The sequence below is a fragment of the Calliopsis andreniformis genome, chromosome 8, assembly GCF_051401765.1.
Source record: "Calliopsis andreniformis isolate RMS-2024a chromosome 8, iyCalAndr_principal, whole genome shotgun sequence".
In the NCBI taxonomy this organism is placed as follows: Eukaryota; Metazoa; Arthropoda; class Insecta; order Hymenoptera; family Andrenidae; genus Calliopsis; species Calliopsis andreniformis.
In genome coordinates this window covers 7,057,810-7,083,883 of record NC_135069.1, presented here as the reverse complement: position 1 = coordinate 7,083,883, position 26,074 = coordinate 7,057,810, and the positions used below count along the sequence as shown (strand labels likewise).

The window sequence follows — 26,074 nt, the reverse complement described above, 5'->3', positions numbered from 1 at the left end:
GTGGCTCTTCAGCATACAAATTCGATGCCAAATTATCGATGCCTGTTTATGGCGTTTCCTGTTTTAACAAAATGCTTCTATGTGTGTACTTTAATATACGTATACATATTTGTATTTTTCAAAATTGAAAAAGGTACAAAATTGATGTTGACAAATTTTTCAGTAATGGCTGTTTTTCTAAGCTGTGGATAAATTATTCAGAAAAATAGTACAACGTTATGACGCACCATGTAGGTAAATCTTCTTTTTGTAGTCCTTGACTTACAAACCTCATTTCGAATTACGGTAGTCTGTTTATGATATGGTGTGGCGTTTTATACTTATAGTGACTTAATGTGACTTAATGGAAGGTTAGCATATACTAGCAAATGCTTTTACTTTGTAAAATTATGGGGTGTTTTAAACCTTTCAGATTGAGACTACTGATTATCATAGATTACAATAATAGTACGTTCAGTAAACTACTGATAAAATAAGTTACAGTTATTATTGAAATCTATGAATGATTAGATGATTCGAAAAATTGATAATGTATTGAGATATTTTGTCAACAAAAAGTTACTAAAAATGAATCTTTTCAAATATAAACGAAAGCTATAACTTTTTCAAATGACTAAACTATTATTAATGATCCTTAAATATTTATATTTTAAACACTTTATAAACCCTATTAAGTGTAAATAGACTTAATTAAAGGTTACATGAAAAACATTTAGTAAAGTCTATTTTCCCAATTTCTCATGTTTGTTACGAAAAAGTAATATACAGTTGTTATACACTATAACATGAAAATATTTGACAATTCTGTTAGCCTCACAAAATTTATAGATGTTTGTGAGTTTATGTTATTTGGTAAAACAGTGAGACTCCTCTGTTTGAATTTATTACAGGCTTTTTTGGAAACAAAGAATAAAACTTTAGACGAGGAAAACAGAACGTAACCCATTCACAACTTCTAGCCAACACTGGACCAACTTAAAATTTTATGACTATTTTATGTTCTGGTCGTGTAATGGGGAACCAGTTCTCGCACGTGGTAAAATTCAAAAACGGATTCTTGATGATCTTTTTAGATAACTTGGATGTTATTCTCATTCATACATAGACTTCTAATAAAGAAATAAATTGAACAGGTATGGTAGTACGAAAAAAATTGAAGACACTCATATTCAATTGACTATGCAAAATACTCAAAAAAGTACTGATTTACTTGAATATTATTAGGGATTCCTTTTAAAAAATCTTTATAACATACTGAACATCTTACTTTTATAAAGGATGTCCATTAAAGCGAAGATGATAGCGTCAAAGAAATTTATCGCGATAAAGAAAAGTCTCCTTTGATCCACCTTGCAAATTTCATTGGTGGAACCTTATCAGTTGCCAGCTTATTTCCAGAATATATAAGGAAGATACTACTATACTATGAATTGCAGCTATTGATTATATGGAGATAGTCGGGTACCATATTCTGATAAACAGACACTTTACATAAATTAGTTATCTATAAAATACCTATAGTCATTCATACAATGTCAAAATCTGTAACCCAAAAATTTTAATAATTCTAGACATAATATTCTCATCGACTAAGAAATTTTCCTCAATTAATATTCTCGTAAATTAAATTAGGACAAAATAATATAACATGATAATAAGATAATAAGATAAAATAATAATGATACAATCATTTTTATTTCCTTATTTTCATTTGAACATAAGGAACCGAGTAATTAAGTAAACTTATATTTCACATAATATTTGCTTTATGTAGATACCACGTATTACGTCAAAATAAATTGGTAAACAGAAATGGCTACTTATCTCTAACAATACGTGTGACGCACTGCAGAGATACTGCTATGGTATTAGATATTGCACATGTTACACGAGATTACAATGCCACGTCTCGGTGGTATTTGTATTCGACTTAACTCCATCATTTAGCAACACGTAAGATATCTATTTCGGGTATCTTGACATAGTCAATTTAGTCGAGCAGCGCCTGCCCGGGAAATTGTGCCTTCCGAGGTATTCCACGAGAATCCTGTCACCCGATGACTAAAAGTTGTCACTTGAAATTTATGGGGGACAGAAATCACCTACACCGTCATGTCACGTTTGAGAAAATGCCACTCTGTTTAAGATCGCCACGTCGAATACAAAGAACATATTTTCAGAAAAAATATTAATGTCCTCGTATTTTTCACATAAAGTACCGTATTTGGCAAAAATATTCGTATATCTCACGTGTTCTCTACTTTAAATGACAATGATGTTGAAATATTAGTATTTTAATGATTAGATGTATCAGGGTTATGCAAAACTCAGATTATATGTTTATTCAGAATTAATAAAATAGTATTCTTTATTAAGTACAAAAATCGAGATACATATTAAGGTAAATGTTCCAATACATGAATGCTGAAGATGTCAAATGTCCCAATAAGTGAACAAGTACTGAACTGTATATCCCGATAGTTAAATTATAAGGTTCTAGTAACTGAGGATACTATTTTATAGCACTAGTTTCTATTTTTAATCAAGTGCACCTAATACATTAGAATTTTAGCCTAAGATTGAATAAAATTAACGTTACTGTTCAAATATCAGGGCATGGTCAACTCCTGGGACATTTACCTTGGCTTGTTTTATTAAACAGACAACATGCATAGTAATTACTTAAAAATACTCATTACAGTATCGGGGCATGGTCAACTACTGGGACATTTACCTTATCTTGATTTATTAAACAGACAAGATATATAGTAATTACTTAAAAATAGTCATTACAGTATCGGGGCATGCTCAATTACTGGGACATTTACCTTATCTTGTTTTATTAAGCAGACAAAATACGTAGTAATTACTTAAAAACGGTCATTACAGTAGTTACATCCTTGACTTTTCACAAATCTTCTTAGATTCACCAGCATTTTCCTCGTCAATAATTATTTCTTCGATCACCCTTCCCAGTGTACCTTTAAATCTTCTCACCCTTAACTATTCTTGCTATCGACTGCGTCTTTAGCAAAAAGAAAGTCACGAATATTCTGGCTCCTCAATCTGACGCGCCCCTTAATTCACGTAATCAATCTTACGCGAATGTCCCTTCTCGCGTGACCACATTTATTTCCTCATAGCAAAGGAAGCCGGTTCAGCCACCTCAACACTCTTATTTATAACCACATGTCATTAGCTTCTTCCTGGCTTCAAAAACGCTCGAAACATTGTTTTCGCTCTTGATTTACAAGGCTGTTTAATTTTAGGAAGCAGCGGCACGTTAGAGGAACCGAAATAAGTCGATCACGTGCGAGCTCCGATTCGCGTCATTTACAACCATCGACGCTATCTACCCTTCATCTTCGACCCTCCACGCCGTTTCTCCGCCATAGCTGTTGATAACCATTGGCCTTGTTCGAAGTTCCAGTCGTCCAGTCTCGCGTGATCCCGATCAGAAGCGTTTCCTTTGCGAGCCGATGAAAAAGACCACGTTGTTTATAGTTGCAGATTTGCGAGACGCATGCAGCTGATAAACGCTGAATCCCAAACGCGTCTGTTGCATCATGCGAGAGTCAGATTTTATTTTCAAGTGGCGAATTTCGAGCATCACCCCTGGCAATTCCTCACAGAGCTGGGGAAAATGGATACGTGTCTGAAATAGGAGACTGACATAGATATTTCTATTTCGTCAAACGATGCATGATATTGTAAGTAGAGTATTTGTTTGAGACAATTGTGATCGATGAAGTAAAAATGGTAGTTTAAATAGTTATTTTCATACGACAGCTCCAAGATAGTACACGACGTCTTAAAGGCGTCTAGTTTATGCCCATTTTATGCCTGACAGTCTTGAAAATATCCAACAGTGTACGTCTTAAAGACTTGCGAAATTTAAGTCCATAAGACGTCTTGAAGACACACCACATGGACGTCTTAAAGGCGTCTATTATTTGTCTGAACGCCTTGCAGGCGTAATTTGGACGTCTTATAAATGTCGTTTAAGACGTCCTAAAGACGTCCTGACTTGTAACATCGAACATCTCAGAAATGTCTTCTGGACATTCTTAGGATTTTGATGAATATCTTTAAGACGTTTTTAAGACGTCTCTGTGCTACATGGGTTATAGAAATAGTATTTGAAATAACTACTTCATTTGTTACACAGGGAAATACTATTTTAAACTTCTTTAAAATAGTTGTAAAGAAGTCTACAAGAATTTATACACCGTTAAGGTGAAACAATCTTTTGTATCTGAGTCACTGTTTTCGAACACTGTGCGTCGCGACGCCTGTTTTATTCCCGCGTTCACGTCAGGAACTGTCGTCGACGTCCCACCTGACCCACGCGAAAATACGAGAATTCCGTCGCCACTGTCTCTCGCGGTTTATATTCCACGAGACTTCCGTGTGTAGATTCTGTCTCTTCGAGAGTCGTTTTTATCGACACACTTGTGCCAGATTCCTGAAGGCTTTTCTTCGTGGCGAACGCCTGACAAACGTTTGGAATCGCCACTTCGATTTATAGAGCTGATCACAGGGAGCTTTAACAGCTTTGAAGAGCGCTTCTTTGGACAGCGGAAGTGAGAGATGACCATAAGAGATTTTTTAAGAAATCGACTTCTTTTGCTTTGAGTTTTTATGAGTTTTATACTGAAGAATATTCTCTGATCCAGCTGATACGATTTCAAATTGTTTACTCGTTATTAAAAGTATCTCTTCCTTTTAGTTAATTTTAATCAAGTGTCTGACTTGGAAAAATATGCAAACTGCAAGTTATCGAAATTTTACGTCAAATTTTACGTCAAATTTTACGTCAAATTTTACGTCAGTTCTACGCATATATATTTCTTTCTTTGTACACTGATAATAATTTTGAATATTTATGGGCAATAATTTATTCTGGTGGTATACATTAAATCTTCTACTTCGTTATAAAATTTGTAAAAATTCAAGAGAAAAGAATCGATTTCTTTGTTGCATTAGAATATTCGCATAAAATTTTGAAGTTTTAAAAACTTGTCTGCAGAATGATAATAGAAATACTATAATGTTACGTGAATGAACTACACGAGTATATCCATACATTGCTCCTAGAGAAGCAGAGCTCCCGAAATAAATCAGTAATACCAGCGTGACAACTAAAATCCCTAGATGAAATAATGTCGATGTTATACTAGTTCTTTGATTCACTACTGTGTGGGTATTGCTATAAGGTAAGCCCTTCTGAGAAATATTATAGTTACGTTTGGGTGAATCCTGTACCTATATAATACTGTACCTATTTTACTGCTAAAATGTTACCATTAGAAAAGATGGAGATTATTTTTAAATCTCTAGAACTTTCTTTCATATCGCTTCTGTTCTTCTTGAAATTATGTTGATTCTTTATGGGGGTGACTGAAAAAATAATGGTATTTTTAAATATTGTTAAATGCTTTTTAGTGTGTCTTCACAAGCGAAAATTCGAGGAATTATTGAAGTAGTCTGGGAATTTTTTATTTTAAGAATTTCTTGAGCTAGATTGATGCTGTACAGTAAGCCAGAGTGCAGAAACAAATTATCTGTCTGCTAATGTCTGGTCCCACGGATGAATCATCAGTTGGATATATGAAAAAAGAAATTTTAGTATTTTTACCTTAATTCTAGTCTTAGCTTTAAAATAAGTACAAGCTCGTGTCAGTCTACTGCACGAAATCTCAATAATTAAATTATTTAAATTAAAGAATTATCGAAATAAAACAGGAAACATAAAAAACTTGATATGCCAAACATTGCAATGATGATTCATCCCTTCCTGGTGCTCAGCGTCGAGTGTCGTTGACTTACGATTAGAGTCATGCTGACCAAGCTCTCCTCGCAAATAAAACCGACTTTTCCTGCTGTAAGAATGTAAATTATAACATTATAACTAATTTAGCTTAGAATTCAAAAACGGGCTAATATTAACCTACATATCTTCAGATATAATTGCACAATCGAACCATTAAATTAGATGCACTACTGTCCCAGCAAGCACAATTTCTATCAAAAAACTCTAAACAATATGCGTGTTACATATAAGCTAAAAATTTCCACGATATTTCTCTCGTCGATGCAAAAGCAGCTGGGATAGACGAACGAAGTTCGATCGAGGATTCGCTCGCGGTTTATGTAAGCAGATCGATCAGGAAATAGACTGCATTCATGCGCAGCCTCGTGGAAAGTTATACAAACCGTGGCTGCCAAAATGCAGTCGTAAATAGGCACCTCGGGGCGATCGTTGTTACAGATAAGAAAAAAATTGAATGGATCCTCTGAACGTCAAACGTCCATTTCCTTCCTTTCTGGATCAATGAGATCTAGATCACTGACGCCATGATGTACTTCTTAACTATTAGGATCATAGCTTTACAAATTGAAGAAAACCTGAGAGCCACTGTAATCATCTGGCATACTGACATACGCCCCAAATTTTGCATATCCTCGATTTCTATACAAGGACGCTACTTTAGAAAACATCGTGAGCAACATGTTATCCATGCAAACCAGGTGAATGCGATTCGTGGTTCCTTGGAGCATTTTTCAGCAAGCAAGATTGTATCTTTTATAGAAACGCTTCTGCTGGTTAAACAGGCCTGATATATGGACATTTTCTAGTATATAAGTTACTAACACATCTCTCGTAACTATGCAAATATCAAGAAGACAATCTTAGGGTTACTATTGTGTTATCAGGCTTGGCTAGCTAGGATCACTTCTCCAATTATTTTGAAAAAATGGTACCATTACTGTCTTTATACAGGGTGTCCAGGTTGACGTAGGCCACCTAAATATTTCTTCTGTTTTTAATAACACTAAAATCATTCATGGTATAATTTGAATGGTTTCGAAGAAAGACTATCATGGAAGAATAATCTTTTCTGCAGGATCTTTTGGAGGAAATAAAATTTACTTCGACTCGAATTATTTACCACATATTTAGGTGCATGTAGTACCTCTATATCTCGAGTTTAAAATAACCAGATTTTAGCTCTTCCCTTAACATTCGTGTTATCGAGATTCAACTGTACACACACAGCTTAATATAAGCAAATGCTTCGATTACTTGGACCTAGCCAGTTACTCCACTTCTGCATCTGCATCTGCACTTACTCTATCAACATTACATTGTGCAACTGCTTAAATAGTTCGATATTATACTATATACGTGTATGTACATTCAGTGACGCAACTGAGTAATTTTTCTGTTACCGCACCCTAATTTCCTGATGACGAAACTGTCGCCTCGTCGTCGCTGGTCTTGCAATGTCAATGGACTCTGTATGCACTGGTAACAGAACTGTTGTTCTCGGTGCAGTGATAAACGCATAAAAAATACAAGGAGATTAATGCACCATGGGACAGCGAGAAAAGTTGCGCAACTGCAATTTGCTATTGCATCGCTGGTTTAAATCATAGCAACTAAGGCATTGTATCATCCTTGTGTCTGCAATGTTTGAGGCGACCCATTTTTTCCTACTGTCAGTAGCCATGAAACTGGTTAGGGTCTGTGATTCAAGGGCCCCAAAAAAATTGTTAAATTTATTATATTCTATGGAAAGCTGTAATGTTAGCTCAGTAGGGGGAGTAAAAGGTTAATAAGGAGTCTCATTGGTACTTAGGCAATTAGGAAATATAGTGGGGGTATGCTACAGTAGACCCAACAGGCAGACCTAGCATCTCCAAGATTAGTTAGCTTCGGACCTTCATTCGATATGTACTAGTGGCCAAAATTTAGAAAAGAATTCCAAACGTTGATAGTGTCTGTGTATAAGCGCATTAATCTCTGCTGGTATGTATTTTACAAAAGTTTACAGTGCAGTAGTATAACTTAATGTTGGTTTTAATAAACTTATTACAGTAATTCATAATTGAGATAGGGTGATGTCATCAGAGAGCAGATTAAAGTGCTTATGAAACGCTGAAGCTGTTGCTCCTGTTGCTTTTAAACTTGTGCTGTATACTATGTGTATACTGATTGTGAGTGAATAATTCTTAACACGTGAGTAAAATTTTATATACGAATTTATCCTACAGAAATAGTACAGAAATTTGTATAAATATTTATTTTGAGGAGGAAATGTTGTAAACGATTTTCGATCATTTGTATTGCAAAGTGTTTCAGTGAATATCTTAATAGAAACCTGCCTTTAAGTAGGATACACAAACTTTTTCCTAAACCAATCATTTCACTTTAAGTAGAAACCTAAACCCCCATATTCTCTTTAAGAGGCTGTATTCACTGTTGCCTCAGGCGGCTTTCCTTGAATTTTTAAACATTAATAACTTCGAAAACTGTGGGATCCAGACCTCCAGAGGGTATAAGAAAAGCATGAAAAACAACGAGATTGTGGGGATCGTCGTGGTGAAATTGGTTAGAAAGCTGACTTGGAAGTTAATAAAAGCCGCGATTATATTTTCATCATTTTTAAATAATTTTCATCTTATTTTGTCACTTAGAATTATTGCGTAAATTTCTCCCACCTGCTTTGATTTTTTATACATACAAGATATTCATAAATTCTGATTTTAATCAGGTGCTTTAACAATTTAGCAAAAATTCTGATCCTTTTTTTCAAAACTATTTATTAAAGTACTAAGCAGTAAAATACTGTGGAGAAGGTGTACAAACTGAAATTTCTAAGTTTTCAAATTTTTAAATATTCAAATTTTGAATTTAAAAATTCTCATATTTGAATTTTTAAATTTTCATATTTGAATTTTCAAATTTTCATATTTGAATGTTTAAATTTTCAAATTTCTGAAACAACTAAAGCACATGGACTAACAGTATGATTTATTGAAAGCACTGAAACAACTTTCACAATTTTTTTTATTCAAATCAATAAACGCATCAGATACATTTTTAATAGAATACCCACGTGATTTACTCTCTTACGCAATCGTTGGTATTCGAGATCGTCGTGTCGAGGTAACAAAATGGTACGTGTAAATCGAGAACATAAAAACGAGTCCAGACAGCTCGAAATATCCGATAATACTGGCCCTTGAATTTACGAGTGCATTGGGACCACTTATCTTCATTTTTGATGGCTGTTTCCCATTCAAGAGATAAACCCAACAAAAATCGCAATCGTCATACAGAAGCTCCAGTCGTGGGATAGATTTTCGCGTGTGGCCCGGAATAAAATGTAAAATATCCTGGAATCCACCCTTCGTGTAAAAACGTCAGCCGCAGGACATATCGGCTATTTTTGAAAGTGATATCGAATATGGAAATAAGTACATTCTTGAGATCCTATCTGTTATCGTTGTATTTTTCAAAACTATTTGTGTTAAATTAAATTTCATGAAAGATATTTCCTAAAAATCACACGCTTTCTATCATATTTTTTTATGAAATATACATGAACTATATTTGTACCAATGCACATTTGTGTATTTATGTAGACTGAGTCACACAACTGTATTACTTGAATTTTCTTGTAAACTATTTATTGCATGACAAAATGTTTCAATCCAAAGTTGTTTGGTATCCCATACTTATTTGTGTTGTGTCACTTTTGAAACACATGTACAATATATTCATGCCCAATTTCAAATTATATTTTTCCACAGCATATTCTCTGTCTTAACAAGCATAATCAGAAATTCTTCATTTTTACTCCAATTTCCTAATGAAAAATTGGTTCAGTTACAATGTGTTCTTCTCACATCACATTCATACCGATCCCACAAAGCATTTGTTCACAGAAGAATATCAGTTTCGACAAACTGAATAGGCAAACGCGTCATCAAACATCATTCACGCGATGAATCGTTCACGATGTCTGTCTATTTTCCTAATGTTCTAGTCGATGGTTAGCGTAAACGTGTTCACTGAACGATTTCAATTCGTTCGAGAAACAATTGTGAGATCGAGTTGATCCCTCATGAAACGAACATTTCATTGGCACGTGGTACACTTGCACCAGGTTCAACTGCACTCCATACTCCAGCTGTAGACGATTCGTTGGAACTGCATAAATCGTTCCTTGTCAAATATTTGCGATGAAAATAAACGTCGTGTATGCGCGGGTAGAAAAGGCGACGAAAAACGATCTGCTTTCGAATGCTTCCTCAAGAACTGCCATTTTCTGAACTTATTTCACGTGAGAAAGACCATCTTTTCTTCTACCATTGTCTTCTTTATCTAGGAGAATTAGAGCGAATAATTTTGTCATAGACAGAAACTGTTTTGAGTTCATTTTATGTTCGAAAATATTTCTTGAAATAAAGAATACGTCGCTGTAAATTTAGAACAAAGTATACGCAAATGGCAATAAGAAAATATTGAACAGTGTACAATTCTGACAACCCTCGAGTTGATTGTCTCTAAGGAATTCTGGATCCAGGGTTTACGATACGACAATTGCTATCAAGAAGCAAGACGAAACTTCGAGTTACCCAAGTTGGAATTAGAGTTGAGAAGTTTTCGTGCCCATAAATTGGTAAACTGACGAGCTGGGAGATATTTGTACAATTCTTGAGAAACAATGAAAAATTACGCTTATGAAATTTAGGCCACTTACAAATTTTAATCCTCAGGTGATACGGTATCAGTATTATAAAACAATGTAATATCTATACTGTGAATGTAAATTTGTCTATAAATTAAACTAAAATTTGGAATAGTTTTAGTAGAATAGATCATTCAGGTTTGAGACACTGCCAATTTTGACTTCTAGTTTCTAGTAGCATTAATTACAAACAAATTATTTTATTTTGTAAGATATATTGACAAGAGTACATATTTTTATTTATACAGCTTCTACTTAATGAAATGTGAGATTCTTTTCGATTTTAGATGGATTGCATAGTATTCTGTTTTCATAAAAATTCTTGACATTGATCAGGGAAAGTAATTGATTTGGAGTGGAATGACCTTTATATTGATTATTGGAAAGCAGGTCGGCGAGGGTGAAACGCCAGTCACGAGATTCCTTAAAATATTTGAATAAATTAGGTTTCATAACGAAGGCGGAAGTACGTACATAAATCCTGTGGTTACTTACAGGTCACGTCGTAGTTGCATTTTTCAGCCACATTCCGGCACTGAGGAAAATAAAAGAATTAGAATGCCTGTCATCCTTGTAGTCAGTTATTGGATTCCATTTCCTTTGCATATTTGCTTAATTTGAAACAACACGAATACGAAAATAGTACAGCTTATACGTAACTTCGTTACAGTTACATAGTTCAACTATATTTTTTCCTAAATTCTCCATAGATCGTTATAGAAATAATTACTAATGGTTCAACTTACGATCTTTAAAAGTAGAACATGCCCATGGCAGGTTTATATTTTCTCCATTTCAAGAACTCATAATTCTTCTAAAGTGACCATGAAGTAATCTGAACAAAGAAATGTTCTTTTAAGCACCCTTTTAATGCATGCAAATTTTTTTGTGGACGAGTGTACGCTAGAAATGAGATGCCAGATAAAATGCAAGGTCTTCCATACAATTAAGATGAGTCTTATTATTAAAACTGTTACAAATAGTGCACAAAAATGTCAGTAAAATTTTTGAAAGATAGTAAAAAAGCTAAAGCATGTATGTTTGAAAAAAAAAGATGTAGCGTTCTTGAGAATTGTGATGTAGAAGTACCTGAGAGTCATGTGAAGTTGAGAAACATTCGACGAAAAACCACCCTCCCTTTCTCAGCGTGTCGAGAAGCGAGGGATTTTTTTCAGGCAAGTTCAACACAGGGCTCCTAAAGTAGAGGCTCTTCTCTTCCAAATGAGACCAGGCTCACCTTCTTGCGATTTTTTTTGACCGAGTTACAGCAGCTCAAATATTGACAACTTTTTGGATCTCTAGATCACTGCATGCTTTCGGGGCCCGCGGACCACTGGTCATTCAGACATCGATAACTCGGCGAAAAAAAATCGCAGACCACTCGCCAAGGTCTCATTCGAAAGGAAAGGGTTCCCACTTTAATATCCATCCAAAAAATGTAGGGAGAAAAATTTATCAAGTTCCTGAGAGTCGTGCGAAGTTGAAAAACATTCGACGAAAAACCACCCTCCCTTTCTCAGCGTGTCGAGAAGCGAGGGATTTTTTTCAGGCAAGTTCAACTCAGGGCTCCTAAAGTAGAGGCTTTTCTCTTCCAAATGAGACCAGGCTCACCGTCTTGCGATTTTTTTTCACCGAGTTACAGCAGCTCAAATATTGACAACTTTTTGGATCTCTAGATCACTGCATGCTTTCGGGGCCCGCGGCCCACTGGTCATTCAGACATCGATAACTCGGCGAAAAAAAATCGCAGATCATTCGCCAAGGTCTCATTCGAAAGGAGAGGGTTCTAGGTACGACACACGTGCAGAAAATATCGCGGAAAAAATTTATCAAGCTCCTGACAGATGATTGAAGTAGGAAAACTTCCGGCGAAAAACCACCCTCTCTTTCGTGGCGGGTCGTGAAGTCAAGTATTTTTCTCCGACAAATTCAACTCAGTGGAGCCATAGTAGAGGCTTTTCCCTTTAGAATGAGACAAGGCTCACTTCCGTACAATTTTTTTTGACGGAGCTACAGCAGCTCAAAGATTGACTACTTTTTCGACCTCTGGATCACTGCCTGATCCAGAGGCTGGATGCTCACTTTTCATTCAGTTCGCGATATCTCGGCGAAAAAAAATCGCAGATCATTCGCCATGGTCTCGTACGAAAGGGCAGGGTTCTATCTACGAGACAGGAGCAGAAAATATCGCGGAAAAAATTTATCAAGCTCCTGACAGATGATTGAAGTAGGAAAACTTCCGGCGAAAAACCACCCTCTCTTTCTCAGCGTGTCGAGAAGCGAGGGATTTTTTTCAGGCAAGTTCAACTCAGGGCTCCTAAAGTAGAGGCTTTTCTCTTCCAAATGAGATCAGGCTCACCGGCTTGCGATTTTTTTTGACCGAGTTACAGCAGCTCAAATATTGACAACTTTTTGGATCTCTAGATCACTGCATGCTTTCGGGGCCCGCGGCCCACTGGTCATTCAGACATCGATAACTCGGCGAAAAAAAATCGCAGATCATTCGCCAAGGTCTCATTCGAAAGGAGAGGGTTCTAGGTACGACACACGTGCAGAAAATATCGCGGAAAAAATTTATCAAGCTCCTGACAGATGATTGAAGTAGGAAAACCTCCTGGCGAAAAACCACCCTCTCTTTCTCAGCGTGTCGAGAAGCGAGGGATTTTTTTCAGGCAAGTTCAACTCAGGGCTCCTAAAGTAGAGGCTCTTCTCTTCCAAATCAGACCAGGCTCACCTTCTTGCGATTTTTTTTGACCGAGTTACAGCAGCTCAAAGATTGACAACTTTTTGGATCTCTAGATCACTGCATGCTTTCGGAGCCCGCGGCCCACTGGTCATTCAGGTATCGATAACTCGGCGAAAAAAAATCGCAGACCACTCACCAAGGTCTCATTCGAAAGGAAAGGGTTCCCACTTTAATATCCATCCAAAAAATGTAGCGAGAAAAATTTATCAAGTTCCTGAGAGTCGTGCGAAGTTGAAAAACATTCGACGAAAAACCACCCTCCCTTTCTCAGCGTGTCGAGAAGCGAGGGATTTTTTTCAGGCAAGTTCAACTCAGGGCTCCTAAAGTAGAGGCTTTTCTCTTCCAAATGAGACCAGGCTCACCGTCTTGCGATTTTTTTTCACCGAGTTACAGCAGCTCAAATATTGACAACTTTTTGGATCTCTAGATCACTGCATGCTTTCGGGGCCCGCGGCCCACTGGTCATTCAGACATCGATAACTCGGCGAAAAAAAATCGCAGATCATTCGCCAAGGTCTCATTCGAAAGGAGAGGGTTCTAGGTACGACACACGTGCAGAAAATATCGCGGAAAAAATTTATCAAGCTCCTGACAGATGATTGAAGTAGGAAAACTTCCGGCGAAAAACCACCCTCTCTTTCGTGGCGGGTCGTGAAGTCAAGTATTTTTCTCCGACAAATTCAACTCAGTGGAGCCATAGTAGAGGCTTTGCCCTTTAGAATGAGACAAGGCTCACTTCCGTACAATTTTTTTTGACGGAGCTACAGCAGCTCAAAGATTGACTACTTTTTCGACCTCTGGATCACTGCCTGATCCAGAGGCTGGATGCTCACTTTTCATTCAGTTCGCGATATCTCGGCGAAAAAAAATCGTAGATCATTCGCCATGGTCTCGTACGAAAGGGCAGGGTTCTATCTACGAGACAGGAGCAGAAAATATCGCGGAAAAAATTTATCAAGCTCCTGACAGACGATTGAATTTGGAAAACTTTCGGCGAAAAACCACCATCCCTATCACAGCGGGACGTGAAGTCAAGAATTTTTCTCCGACAAATTCATCTCAGCGAGGTTATAGTAGAGGCTTTTCCCTTTAGAATGAGACCAGGCTCACTTCCGCACGATTTTTTTTGACGGAGCTACAGCAGCTCAAAGATTGACTACTTTTTCGACCTCTGGATCACTGCCTGATCCAGAGGCTGGATGCTCACTTTTCATTCAGTTCGCGATATCTCGGCGAAAAAAAATCGCAGATCATTCGCCAAGGTCTCATTCGAAAGGAGAGGGTTCTAGGTATGACACACGTGCAGAAAATATCGCGGAAAAAATTTATCAAGCTCCTGACAGACGATTGAATTTGGAAAACTTTCGGCGAAAAACCACCATCCCTATCACAGCGGGACGTGAAGTCAAGAATTTTTCTCCGACAAATTCATCTCAGCGAGGTTATAGTAGAGGCTTTTCCCTTTAGAATGAGACCAGGCTCACTTCCGCACGATTTTTTTTGACGGAGCTACAGCAGCTCAAAGATTGACTACTTTTTCGACCTCTGGATCACTGCCTGATCCAGAGGCTGGATGCTCACTTTTCATTCAGTTCGCGATATCTCGGCGAAAAAAAATCGCAGATCATTCGCCAAGGTCTCATTCGAAAGGAGAGGGTTCTAGGTATGACACACGTGCAGAAAATATCGCGGAAAAAATTTATCAAGCTCCTGACAGATGATTGAAGTAGGAAAACTTCCGGCGAAAAACCACCCTCTCTTTCTCAGCGTGTCGAGAAGCGAGGGATTTTTTTCAGGCAAGTTCAACTCAGGGCTCCTAAAGTAGAGGCTTTTCTCTTCCAAATGAGACCAGGCTCACCTTCCTGCGATTTTTTTTGACGAAGTTACAGTAGCTCAAACATGAACAATTTTTTGGCCAAAGATGAGTGATTGTTTAATTTTGTCTGAAGTGTAATTGCATCTGTAATCACAAAGATTAATATATTTAAATTTTTTTGACTTCGCAGTTATTCTCAAAAAATTCAAAACACTTACATTTAATTTTCTGTAACTATTGTATGCTCTTTATTTTGTACTTTTCAAGTAACTTTGTCAAACAGAGGTTATCGGAATTATTAACTCCTGATTTGAGTTTTTCGAGACACCCTGCATAGTGAAATCCCATTAGGTATATCTTGCTTTGCCTATGCAACTGTTAAAACCCGTTAAATTCCAGTTCCTTGCGCTTTCCTTCATTTTCCTTTGTTCGGTCGAAGAATTCTCAAGAACAGACGTGGGAAGGGAACCCAGTCACGAAGTAACTACGCTAATTACAGAACTGAGTTTTAAAAAATCGCAGAGCGAAATTACGTTAATGAGAGGACCGCGTGTAGGGCAAAGATAATAAGGCGATACCATAAAATTTAAACGAACCCAATCAGTCCTTCATGCAAATGAAAGGAGTTCATTTATTGAACACGCGCACTGCATGGAAAATATTTTATAAATTCTTGACACAACTATGAATTCAAAGCAAGCTTTAAATTTTCATTCATTTCATCTTTGTTGCATTTTAAATAGTATCGAAAAGCAGTATAAGCAACCATGAAAAAAATAACTTGTTCACGTTTCATAGAATGTAACTTGTACCCCCATGTTAGCGTGTCAGAGTTAGCAAGGACAGTTTACCTAACTAGTGTACAGAAAGAATTTTAAAGAAAAGGAGGTCAAGGAACCTTGACAGATGTCACAAAGTTCTTCCGCAAAGTTTCGTTTGAGGTGCAAAATGTTTATGGATAAACGTCTCGTTGCTCGTTAATGTAAGCACGTCCTGTGCAATAAAAAAGCGCTAACGACAACGTTATCCTTCACAGGAGATCAGTACTGCTAGCGTTTGCCTCGTGGTTTTCTTCATGGAAATAAATTGCCTCGCAACAGGAAACGAAAGTGCTTCGAGTCGAATGGGAAACGGTTGTTTACCTTCATTAACCAACTTTACTGCTCGAAACGTTCATGTAGGCGTTTCGAAGGAATTTCCAAACTTCTGACACTCTGTAATAATTTAGATGCAATAATTCATGCGGGCGCCCACATTGATGTACGAAATACGAGTTTCTGATAGTCGAGTTATGTTTCGAAACGTGCTAACGTTTCCCCTGATTTCGTGCTCGTGGGATGGATTCCTGGCAAGGAACAAGTGTTAAGCATTGAACAGCATTAGTTATGTGAGCGTATGCACGTGGTTGTATCGATTGCAGTTACAATGCAGCATTAATGCACCGAATATTGCGAATATTAACTGGGGCAGTATTCCCCAGTGTTGAAAGACTCAATTCTAAGGAATTTATTGGAGATGTTGCTTAAGAAATTGTATCGTGGTAATTTGTAAATAATATTGATTTTGAAACTTAAAAATTGAAATAAAGGAAAGCTCAGATTTTTAAAATTTCAATACTTTAATATCTACTTAAAATTTTTAAAAATTCAATATTTGCTTGTTTCGAAACCATTTTTCTAAATTTCTGTTATTCCTACTATATTTACAAGATCTCAACTTTAAATATTTTTAGAAACTAAGCGTTGCTCAGTACTTAAAATTTTCAAAAATTCAATATTTAATTGTTTCAGAATCATTTCTTTAAATTTTTGTTATTTCTATCGCAATTATAAGGCCTGAATTTTAAATTGGTTTAGGAACTATAAGGGTTGCTTTCGTTTTTAGAAATATTCTGCTTTGCCTAAATTGTTTGGCTAGGCTGCATTTATAAGGTTCTATTTTCAGGAACATATTCCTCAACATGAAATATAGTAGAGTATACTGCAATAGGATACCTTAAACTACAATACTTATTCAGCTATGCGACCGAGCTGAATATTTCCCGGTTCATTGCTATTCAGATATTCGAATTACATGGATATAAAGCGAGATCTCCCAAATGCTTAATAATCCATTACGGTTTAAATCGATCACTCTTGAAGTCGTACAAGTGTACGATCTGAAAGTATTATAGTATTTATTTCAATTACTCAAGGAATAAAGACATTGAGTTTACCATTAATTCATCAACGAAATGAAAATGTACACAACGCATTAATTAAGAGAGAACTCAGGTACCTTACTTTCTGTTTAATTTCAGAAGTGCTCGTAAAATGAATAATCATCGTCAATCTTCGTAAAAGCTAGGTTTATTAATTACTATTAATTAATAATATACGTAGGAATTATAGAAAAAGCAAAACTCTGTTTAATATTGACAATGAACAGACAAGGCTTCTCCATTTAAACACAGAATACCAAAGTTCGTTGCTACTTCTCGTTTCTAATTGTATGTAGTTTTCACAGTTAAATGACGTCGTTTCAAACGACGAAGCTAGCAGTAAAAACTTGGTGCCCAGTATAAATTTATTTGCCACTGTGTGAGATAAAATGCAAATTATGTACTTCTAATTTCCCCCTGAAACGCAATAATATGTATATTAAATGTTTTTGTCTCTCTTAAAGATAAACTTGGAACTATAAATAATTACTGCTTTTATAAATTACGTGAAACACTGATTACAGACATTATTTATAAGGTTTGCCTTGGAGAGAAAATGGGTTTATACAAGTTTTAAAATAGTTTGTGTAAAAAATAGACTCAAGAATATTCTTTCGTTGCAGTTGCAGTCGTGGTGGCATTCTTCATCTGTTGGGCTCCGTTCCATGCCCAAAGATTGTTGGCTGTTTATGCGCAAAGCACCAAAGCTGAGCCTGAAGATGGATTAGTTATAGTTTACACTATTCTCACATACGTGTCAGGTGTATTTTATTACCTTTCCACGACGGTGAATCCACTCCTCTACAACATCATGTCCAACAAATTCAGGGAAGCTTTTAAGGTAAGCTATCAAGAAAAGGATAAAACTCATAAGAATTCTTAATCGCCTTTTAGGCATTTACTGTGGCGAGAAATTGAAATCAGAATTTAATACATTCTTAATTCTAACCAAATATGAAGCAGAAAATTTGATACATCATGTGATAATGATATATAGTAAATACTGAAGCACAAGTCACAATCAAATTTTATGTAAAATAAAAATATATGATATAATAGATATTTAAGGTACCTTGTCAAGATTTGAATATTAAAAATGTCAAGAAATTAAAATTTCCTAGACAGCTTGATTAATTCAAAAAAGGCTCAAATGTAGAAAAGAAAATTAGAAATCATGCATATACCAAAGTAGTAATCAAGCAACAATATACTGGAGAATCTCTGTTACCAGAAATTATAACGAGTAAAGCGATCTTCATTGAATTTTCTATAAAACGCTTAACAAAAATGAAATAAAATCAATATTCGTTTGTACATAAGTCTATGTAATGAACAAAAAATAAATATTGTTCCTCTCTATATATTTGAATTCACGATTAAAAAGTTATCTTTCAGTCGATGCTGTCGAATCACTGTAGACGGAAATGGTCCTCCCGAAAGTCGATTGCTAGGCAGCCGACTTACAGCAGCTTGTCTAAGTATCCGAGGTCCACCATCAGGGAGGCTGACGATCGTCGCAATTCGCCATCAGTTTCTGTCAGTGACGACAATCAAAAGATGACGAAAATCGCTCAGGCAGAGAATTCGTCGAATTTAAACGAGTTGTCGACAAGGAAGAATGAAACTCAACCGATCTCGAGGGTGAACAGGATAAATGGCCGCGAGTACAGAAGGAGCATGTCGAGAGGATCGAATTCCAGTCAACTCACTCTGATGACTTCGTTAAATAAGAGTATCAACGAAGGTAACAACAATGTTACCGCGACGTGTGCCAATGTGTATTTGTTGAGGACTCCTAGATCACCAAAGGCTGTTAATTTTGGTAATTTACTTATCTGTCATCTATGTAACTGGGGTTTACGTGCTTCCTCTCCAGAGGCTTTTAGTCATTGATTTTTGCACTATGGATTTTTATGCAATTTCATATCTCCTTGAACACTGTTAAAGAAATGGAAGTAAAATAGAAATCTGCTTCATATTTTAAATACTACAATTTGCCGTTTAGATTTCATATTTTATATATTTTTAGTGTTATATGAATCTTGAAATTTTTACATTTTTAAGACTTCCATACATGCATCAAAATCCACAGTCTGTTTATTACTCATTTATTTTTTAAAACAAAACATTTGTAAATGAAGTAAACATTTACTTCATTATTCTAATAAAACTACATCAAACTAAAAAAAAATAGTAGATAATATTCTATACATAAATTGAAACAAATTATTAGAGAAATACACGTTTTGTAATTTTATTTGTTATTAATGCGCTATGTAATACGCAATTTTATTTACATAAAATTTATTGTTCTGTAAAATTTGTTTAACAGGTATACTAGCAGAGAGAATAAGACTCGGCACCAAGGAGCTGTTTTCTCCACAACAAAAGGTACCCACCAGCCCGCCACCGAAACCAGAAGTAGCCAGCGCTCTGCCACCTCGATTCCAGAGCCATCCTAGCATCGAAAGCGCGAACACGATTAGTAACTCTAGCTTGCAAGACCTCGACGAAACCGAATTCACTGGCTCGGAATTGGCGAAGTACATGGGAGAGTTAAATTGCGATTTAATTACTTGATCCTCGTTTCCAGAAAACAGCGTATGAAACGTTTTACCCTCGACTGATGTGTACTTAATGTGTGACTGTGCGGTTCTCTCGCCATCGGTATATCTGCGATGATTCGAAGGCAGAAGGCGATTTCAGTTTTGGATAGAGAATTCTCCAACAGCGGATTTTTTATTTCAAAGATCTAGGTAAAAATTACATAACGTATATAATTTTATTTACGATTATAAATAAGTGCGAGTAATACGATAATTCTCTTTTCGAACGACTTTGCGAGCTGATTTTCGTTTAGGATCATTGTTATAATTTTTTGATTACCATTAACTGACATTTTTAATACGAAGAGTATTTATTAATTTTCTGTTTATAATGATATATTTATTGATAGTTTAAGCCAAAAGAAGTAAATTATTGCTAAATATTAAGAGCATTAAGTGTTCCTAAGAAAACTCTAAAGGAATTCAAAATTAAATAAGAATGTGTAAAAATAAATTATATCGAAGGCATTTGTGAAATGTTATCGAATTAACAGTTTGAGAATTATATTCTAATTTGTATTTGACAAGGAAGTAGAGAAACGCTATATCCGACTTATGAAAATAAAATCGTGAACTTAAATAAAACGTGAATATTATCTTATTTACAATAAGATTAGAATTTATAACTGTACGATAAGGCTAGTATTAACAGAAGCATTTTACTTTAAGTGGTCACATCAGAGGGACAATCTAAACGATATCATTGATCAATAGATAATTCCATCCACCTTCGAGATTCTATTTTTTAAAATTGAGAACATGCAGGGTCGTGAATTTTAAGCATTCAAGAGATACATATTCGTTAACAAACTAATATTGTTTATACGAACTGTTCCTGACATGTATGTGTACTGTGACATATGTACAATGAAACCTCTCTTAATCAAGCTAACGTTACTCGAATGCTCCACCATGCAAAAATTTGTTTTGTTATTCACAAATCATACGTTTTTATGCGATTAATTCGTCGAACAATGCAACTACATGTAATATTTACATAATCTTTTAGATAAAGAAGCGAGATATTGAGATACTTTAATAGCTCGAAGCATTCGAGATTTTCGAAGAAAGGATTAACTTAATGTGATGCACAAAAATGTAATTTTATCGGATTGAATTGACTATTTTGAAAAGCCAATGTATATCGGAGATATGCTATGTGTTGTCAACCAAAGTTAGAAATTAAATGTATACTTATCCCATTCTACACATAATATATCGATCGACGTTAAGAGGATGCTTCCTCGCAAGTAAGACACAATTGCGTTTAATCAAATATATAATATATTTATTTTTGTACTTTCGTCATACATAACGCGTACAAATATTTCCTTTTTCTCCATTCACTTGTTCGCTCGTACATCTAACGCTAACATAATACTTGTATTAAGATATGTGATGTATAACAGATGCGAATGTTAAGTGGAAAAATAAAAAATCGATGATCGTGTTGACACTACAATAAAATTAATATTTTCTCATGTGCAACAATAACATATCTGGAATGCCGTTTTTATAATACGGTCTTCGGCCGCTTATCAAGGTAAGCTTTGATGTTGGGCAGCGCTCGCACTTTCTCTACCAACTTCTTCAGTTCTGGATGGTCCTTGTTCAAGTCTGCACCCAATATAACTGACAACAGGTCAGTATATGCAGTATACAAGAGATCTGCCCACGATAGCTGCAACAACAATTATCCTTCTTAGAAACAAAATTATACATGAATATATTAAAAGGAAATTATAACTATCTAACTAACGCAGAGCAGAATACATATAAAAATCATGAAGGTTCCATCATCTCAAATACAGATGTAAAAAAGTTTTTTAAAAAATAAAAGATTTCCTTATACAATTCTTCACTGCTTAATTTTGATTTTGAACCTTATCAGTGCTGAAACACCACTATTTTTTCTTCAGCGTCTACTTACTCCTTATATTATATTAACAGTTATGTACCTTTCCATTCACAAAGAATCCTCCATTGTTCTTCACCTGTTCTTCCAATTTCTTGAGGTACAGAGGAAGCTTCTCATAAGCTTTCTCTTTGAGCTTAGCTTTCGCGTTGGGGTCTTGTTCCCAGTGGTACAGCGCGAATGCTGCAAGATCATTACTGTTATCAGTACGTCAACATTTACAGATATCTCAGTTAGCTTGAATCGTGTTTATTCAAGTTTTTTATTTGAACTGGGTGCACGCTGGTATCTTTAATTAGAGGACTTTTTAATGACTGCTGCACATCTAATCTTACCGATACCAGTGTTGATTTTATGCACCAGAGTCGATAACAGAAGGTAATCGACTTTACCAGCATCGACTCACCTACTCTTAGGTCATCCATGGTTTCAACAGCGGCATCGATCTGGTAAGCTTCGACATCATCGGCACCATAGAGGTTGTTTCGACTGGCAATGAGACGGCAAATTGCTTTCGATTGGTAATAGGTCTTACCATCGATCTCCAAAACGGGCACTTGACCCAATGGCATCTCTGTGAAATTTATAATAATTTAGCAATTGAATCTGACAGGATGAAATTGCCTCTTCTTGAATTAGCTTTTCGAATCATACTCTAATTTCTTCGATATGAGTCTTCAATATGCACACTTTTCCCATAAAGAGTATCAACCTATCGACATGAGTACTTACGAGACTTCATCTGTGGCCATTCCTCGAACGTAATTCTTTTATCTTCGAACTTGATACCGCTTTGGTGCAATAAAAGCCTGATTGGCTCGCCAAGGCCAGTTAGATTGAAGTACGTCAATTTGTAGGTCGACATTGCCTATGTACAACAGATAATGTGATATGTAGAGAACTGTACTTGTCAGCTGGAACCAATCCTTCTCGCCTGCTTAACGTTAACACGTTCCTTAATTTTTCCTTTTCTAGCTAAACGAATTCAATATTGTGCAACAATAGATACATGCTTAACAATTTTAATGACTCGATTAATTTGTAGTCACGAGATCGAGAGAAACGTGATGTTACTCGTTTGCATTTTTATTTGAATGCAAACGTAGAGCAGGAAATGTAACCGCTGATTACTCAACGCAATCAGAATGATTAGCAATTAAACGTGGAAGACAGGGACGCATTGTTTGGTTGAACGAACGCAGAAGAGTTAATTTGTCATGTAACCAATGACTGTGCAACGTTCGAGAACATTCTGGAAGTTCATAATCAGGAACTACATAGACTATTAGCAGCTGTGGTACTAAGTAGTGTTAAGAGGCAACGCTATCTTATCGATCTAGAGCTTAATTTTCATGCCAAACAGCATTAAACAGCAAATTGCTGTTACTTTAAATGACATGATTGAAAATAGCAAAAATATCTAAACCTATTGCAAAATCAATTTAAGAAAATCCATGTAACACTGTCTCATAATTTATTGAAGTGATCGATTACTGGGCACTGATACTACCAGCTCAACTACCTTATTATACATAATAAACCGTACAAAAGCGCTTAAAACTAAACTATTTTTTAAACTTGCTTCTAATTAAATTCAGAAATGCGAGTGTTATTGTGTAATGTAAAATGTATTTCAAAAGCTAGAAAATGTATTCGAAAATGGCCATCGATAGACCTCAATCACTCTGCGAAAAATTTCATTTCACTTGATTCAGATGTTAAAGGCAGGAAGTGTACTTACGAGAAGTTTTCTGTGAATGAGTTAAGAAACAGCCAACGCCGAGAATCTTTCACGAGTTACTGATGCTATATTTGCCGGCTAGCTGGCTTATAACGGAATGTCTTGCAGCATATGAGTAATCAGGTTCCCCACCCATTCGAATTAAAGGCATAGTGAATGTCATCCTGTGGGTATGTACATAGATACGAGTTGCGAGGAGGATAAGTTAAGATATCAACACCAGTGCTCATAGATAATTTAGTTACATTCTTAATTAGAGTTAGACACTGCCTATAATACAAGATGATTCTAAAATAAAGGACTGAACATAATTATATTATATTTATTCATATTCATATTTACATATATTACTATTACATATATTCTATTTGTCAAAGTACAGTGAAACCTTGATTAATCGAGTCTCAATTGTTCTGAGTCTTTTTCATTAAGAGTTATGTAACGATAATAAAAATATAATAGAACACCCAAAATAATAAAATTAATTATGAGAAGTATGCTTCAAATTTGGGTATTGTGTTAAGTTGGCTAATTAATCGAGACCCGAATATGTCTATAGAAATTACTGAACATTCTCTTATTTTTTACGTATGGCATCTCAGAAAAAAAGAACCTATGTTAATATAATGATTTTGATTATTTGTAAAGTTTACTTATTAAGCTTATTTTTGGAACACCCTGTATATTGGACAGTATATTTAATTTTGTAGACACCTTGGAAGTTAAATTACTCTCCTTTAACTTCATAGTCAGGCGGATGCTCCTCATATGATTTTCAATGCACCTGATGTGATTCATAGCATTCATAAATCAAAACCTGTAGCACAACCGATGGTTAAAGGAGGAATTACTAGATAGATAAACAAAAAAACACAGCTATGAATTTGCTTGAGATGTACTATTAAATTATGGTACGAATAATAAGCTTCTACTAACTGTTAAACAAGAAAGTTAAATAATTTGTACTAAAATTTGTAATAATATGAAAATATTAAAATATAAATTTTTTATCATTTTGGAAACATTAATATAGTACAAATTTTCAGTTTTAACTTTCGTTTCAACTACAATGTAGTGCTACATACTGGATACATATAATTCTTTATAAGTAGACCTAAACGTGTTTGAACTTCTCGTAAAATAGCGAAGGCCACTGCTAGCTAAAACTCTGCAAGTCATGCAGATTCTGCAAAATCTCTCCAACCTTTGCTAGAAAACTTCTATTTTTAAAACCGTACTATTTCTAAAATCGTATTTGCAATAACGATACTTCTGGCCTTAGACTTTATCCAAATCTTACAAGTTTTATAAAACCTAATTAATGAAGAATATTTAGATATATCGTTAAAAATTAATAATCCTTTTATTATGTTTAATAATAAAAAAGACATGAAATTCAGTTCAATATTAGTATTTATCAAACAATTAGTTACAATAATACTTGAAATATAAATTAACGCCTATAATTATCACACATGAAAGATAGATATAGTATAGAAAAACGAAACAGTTCAAAAAGACATAATAAGTTTCATAATAAATACTGTGATACTGCACATTTCATAAGATTACACATAACTGATAAAGCAAAACCAATATTCTGTGGAGTCATTTTTTTATACATTAAATTTAATTACATGTATCCTATATTGATATCTCGAATAAGATTTGATATACCAGATAAACTGACTCATAGTAGATAACTCTGATATTAACTTTGTAATACTATGTAATATTTGAAGTACATAATCTATTCAATTTAAAATAACATGTACAACTAATGTTTTTTACTTAACTTGCATAATCATTAGTAAGGATGTAGATATTTCGTAAATAACTTTCCCATAAATCATTTTTTACTTTGGTCGAAAAAAAATATGCAGTATAAACATCTCCAACAAATCTGTTAATATTTTTTTATCTAGTTATTCAAACCACATCAGTGTTCAAATTGCGCGCGGCGTCCTTGCGCGCGGCGTCCTTGCGCGCGATCGTCCTTGCGCAGACGTCATTCCCCTCCTGGACGCGTTGGGGGTTAGACGCATGTACCTGTCGTTCTGTTAAACACTTTTAATTCTGTTTGTGGCGGTTCCTGATCATTTACATAGGTATACATCCTTAACTTTGATATAATATCGTACATTTAACAGAAGGTCTAATTTAATTTCGGTATTTTGAATGATTAACATTTGTTCAACAAATTTATACTCATTGTTTGATTGTACAAATATTCGGGGATACAAATAACCGAACATTTCTGTTTCTCACAGTACATTTATATAAATTTAACAAATTTCGAAAGCTAATTCCATTTTTACATTATCTATAGTATATTGTGCTTTATATAGTGTTCATTTATTATACTTTTACAACTTTTATAAAACGCTTGGGACAATTTGACAGAAGACCCTAAGGATGGAAAATGTAATGGCGCCGAAATCCAATAACGCTTTTAGTATTTTTGCAAAAATGGAATTATTTAACCTATAATGCATTTCATAGGTTATAA

At 35.2% G+C, this 26,074-nt stretch overlaps 2 protein-coding genes across 2 annotated transcripts in view; one reads left to right on the top strand and one right to left on the bottom strand.

The window, feature by feature from the left end:
• Positions 1 to 20,158, top strand: part of LOC143182127 (pyrokinin-1 receptor) — a 33,134-nt gene extending 12,976 nt beyond the window's left edge. Inside the window, exons 3-5 of the mRNA XM_076382911.1 lie at positions 17,927 to 18,144; positions 18,699 to 19,125; positions 19,636 to 20,158. Of these exons, the coding sequence (XP_076239026.1) occupies positions 17,927 to 18,144; positions 18,699 to 19,125; positions 19,636 to 19,883 (893 nt within the window). The 3' untranslated portion in view covers positions 19,884 to 20,158. The remainder of the gene's footprint in view (positions 1 to 17,926; positions 18,145 to 18,698; positions 19,126 to 19,635) is intronic.
• A 1,012-nt stretch (positions 20,159 to 21,170) lies between these two features.
• Positions 21,171 to 23,687, bottom strand: Gsts1 (glutathione S-transferase S1). The gene is made up of 5 exons (XM_076382912.1): positions 23,566 to 23,687; positions 22,557 to 22,692; positions 22,231 to 22,398; positions 21,868 to 22,007; positions 21,171 to 21,590 (listed from the first exon to the last, which is right to left on the bottom strand). Exons 2-5 carry the CDS (start codon positions 22,687 to 22,689, stop codon positions 21,423 to 21,425), a joined length of 609 nt encoding a protein of 202 aa, XP_076239027.1. The 5' UTR covers positions 22,690 to 22,692; positions 23,566 to 23,687; the 3' UTR covers positions 21,171 to 21,422.
• Between the last annotated feature and the right edge of the window lie 2,387 nt (positions 23,688 to 26,074).

Bases quoted from the DNA above. Each gene is read 5' to 3' on its own strand.
- Gsts1 (XM_076382912.1), bottom strand. From the start codon at position 22,689: ATGTCGACCTACAAATTGACGTACTTCAATCTAACTGGCCTTGGCGAG. The intron at 22,399-22,556 runs GTAAGTACTCAT...TAAATTTCACAG, and splicing joins ATGGCCACAGATGAAGTCTC to AGATGCCATTGGGTCAAGTG. The intron at 21,591-21,867 runs GTACATAACTGT...TTGTTGTTGCAG, and splicing joins GATTCTTTGTGAATGGAAAG to CTATCGTGGGCAGATCTCTT.